This window comes from Gymnoscopelus braueri (genome assembly GCF_963280865.1).
Source record: "Gymnoscopelus braueri genome assembly, chromosome: 20".
Classification (NCBI taxonomy): Eukaryota; Metazoa; Chordata; class Actinopteri; order Myctophiformes; family Myctophidae; genus Gymnoscopelus; species Gymnoscopelus braueri.
Window position 1 is genome coordinate 42246309 of NC_137622.1, and position 2500 is coordinate 42248808.

Consider the following 2500-nt stretch of genomic DNA (forward strand, 5'->3'; position numbering starts at 1 on the left):
GATGTATTATGTCTATTATGATGTATTATGATGTTTTATCCTGTGTCCTTGCTTACTGTAAATTGGTCTGGATTAAGAGCGTCTGCTAAATGTCTAAACTGTAAACTGTAAACTGTTTGTGCCAGGGCTTGGAGCAGCTGCAGAGGGTGCAGGGGGAGGTGGTGGAGGTGCTACGGGAGCTGCACAGGGTCAAGAAGAGCTACCACCAGCTGAGTCACATCGCTGCCACGGCCAGAGAGAAGGCTGCCGACGCACAAGCCAGGTGTGTCTATGTGAGTGTGTTACAGTGTGTTACAGTGTGTTACTGTGTGTGTGTTACATAAATAGTTCAAATATGGAGAGATATGCCCGACAGCAACGATATACATAGATCCAGGTGTGGGTCCTAAACAGTGGTGGAAAGTTACTAAGTACACATGTACTCAAGTACTGTACTTAAGTACAATTTTGCAATATTTGTACTTTACTGGAGTATTTCCAATTTCCAATACTTTTACTTCTACTCCACTAAATCTCAGAGGCAAATATTGTACTTTTACTCCACTACAATTATCTGACAGCTTTAGTTACTAGTTACTTTGTAGATTGTGATTATTATTACAAAACATACAGTAACCACTTCAGCCCTACATCGTCATTTGAAAATAGCCGATCTACAAGCTCACAATGTGTCACAATGCGAATGTTAAAGGTCTAGTGGAATGACAAATAAGTTTTTCACAGTTTTAGAGCATATTCGTGGTCATGATGTGGGCATACCTAACAAAAGTATTAAAACATGTATTTTTATATCAAAAGTCCCCAAAAAGCCAATCTTAATTACATCCTGTGAACAAAAACGTGCAGCGTGATGACATAGATGCACTTTCATGAATATAAATGAATCTTGATTTTGTTCACCTGTGTGATTCCCATAGCTGCAGACACAGACACAGCTGATTTTAACTCATTCCCTGCCAGACTTATTTCTGGCTGTGTTTGCCCACTGCCAGCGATTTAGTGTTTTTTATAAAGTTTAGTGTTTCTTAATCATTATGATCGCAAGTGCAATCGTTTCTAAACACACAGGCGAGTCGTGCACGCCGCTCAGACAACAAACATTCCGATCGGGGCGGAGTCCTTCTCCTCCGGCCCAGTGTAAAAACACCATGTATCGCCATGTGAACGGAAAACTCACTTACTTTTTCACCTCGCCACAGAACTCGCTAAATCCCTTATGATCGCGTGTTCAACTGTTTGTAGACACACAGGGTAGTTGTGTGAGTGGCCCAGAGAAGACATTTTCAATCGGCTACATTCCATTTTGCAGCAGTAGCAGTTTCAAAACAGCGTTTCTAAAAAGCATTCCACGGCGGAGAAAGGCAAAGCCGAGAAAAGACCGTTTTAGAGGGGGACTTAAACAGGAAGCGGGCGGAAACGAAAATCTTCGATTGACGTCATTTCCGTATCCGGGTGTGCTACAATGAAATGTGTCACTTCGAGAGATGAAGGAAGGTGAGAAAAAAATAATTAAAAAAAATGCAAAATTACGTTTTTTACGTCAGTGGCAGATTTGGTAATTGGAAAAAAAATACGTTTTTTACGTCAGTGGCAGTGAATGAGTTAATCTGACTTGCGAGGCCTCAAAATAAAATGACCAAAAATGTCATTACACTGGACCAGGGGTGATGCAACTTTGATGACGGAGAGGGCCACTATATTTCGTTGCCGTCGGGCAGAAACCTCTTATCTCCACAATTTAACTTTTTTTTCGTAAATTAACGCCGTTCTAGTATGTCACATAAAAGTAGCAACAATAGCTGATCTACAAGCTCAAAACACGTTGCATCGCGACGCGTTTTGAGCTTGTAGATCTGCTATTTTTGCAAATTTTTTTATTGGAATCCTGAAAAGTAACCTTTTTATTTTATTTCAAATAGATTTAGTTATACTTTAAGGTAACTTTATTAACTTAAATACCGATACATAAAGCTACTAATATAGACTGAAGTAATTAAAGCGGGTCATGTTTGCATGTTTGGAATCATAACAGCTGAAATCAATAATATATCAGTATTCTGAATATTAACCTGTGGGCCGCATTAAGTGAAGGTGGGGGCCGCATGTGGCCCCCGGGCCGCCAGTTGCCCATGTATGCACTGGACCTTTAACCATGTTTTCACTTTGTTACCCAGAGCCAAGAAGACTGACCATGGAATCTTCCACTTCAGAACAGGCCTGCACAAGATGAGCACCAAGGTACTGGGGTTCTACTAGAGATGTAAAGCGTTGGTTGTCAAAGTGGGGTCTAGGGGACCCCTAGGGGTCCTTGGGGGGGGGGGGGGGGGGGGTGTTTCCAGGGGATCGTCAGCCAAATTTGTTAATATGGCATCACAATAATTTAAACCACTTTCACTTTTTATACTTTGGCTATTCAAAAATAGCAGATATACAAGCTCATAGTGCCGCACTATTTGTGCAAATCTTTGAATATAATATATTTTTTAAGCGAACATTTGTA

The 2500-nt window shown here is 40.9% G+C and overlaps 1 protein-coding gene across 4 annotated transcripts in view; it reads left to right on the forward strand.

Annotated features, from left to right (window-relative positions):
* LOC308075428 (F-BAR and double SH3 domains protein 1-like) overlaps positions 1 to 2500 on the forward strand; it is a 22081-nt gene that overhangs the window by 6811 nt on the left and 12770 nt on the right. For all 4 annotated transcript variants that reach the window (XR_013932197.1, XM_080415307.1, XM_080415305.1 and 1 more), the window contains exons 6-7: positions 126 to 262; positions 2175 to 2238. Coding sequence is in view for 3 of the 4 variants with exons in the window: in XM_080415307.1 (XP_080271433.1) it covers positions 126 to 262; positions 2175 to 2238 (201 nt within the window). In the remaining variant the exon portion in view is untranslated. The remainder of the gene's footprint in view (positions 1 to 125; positions 263 to 2174; positions 2239 to 2500) is intronic.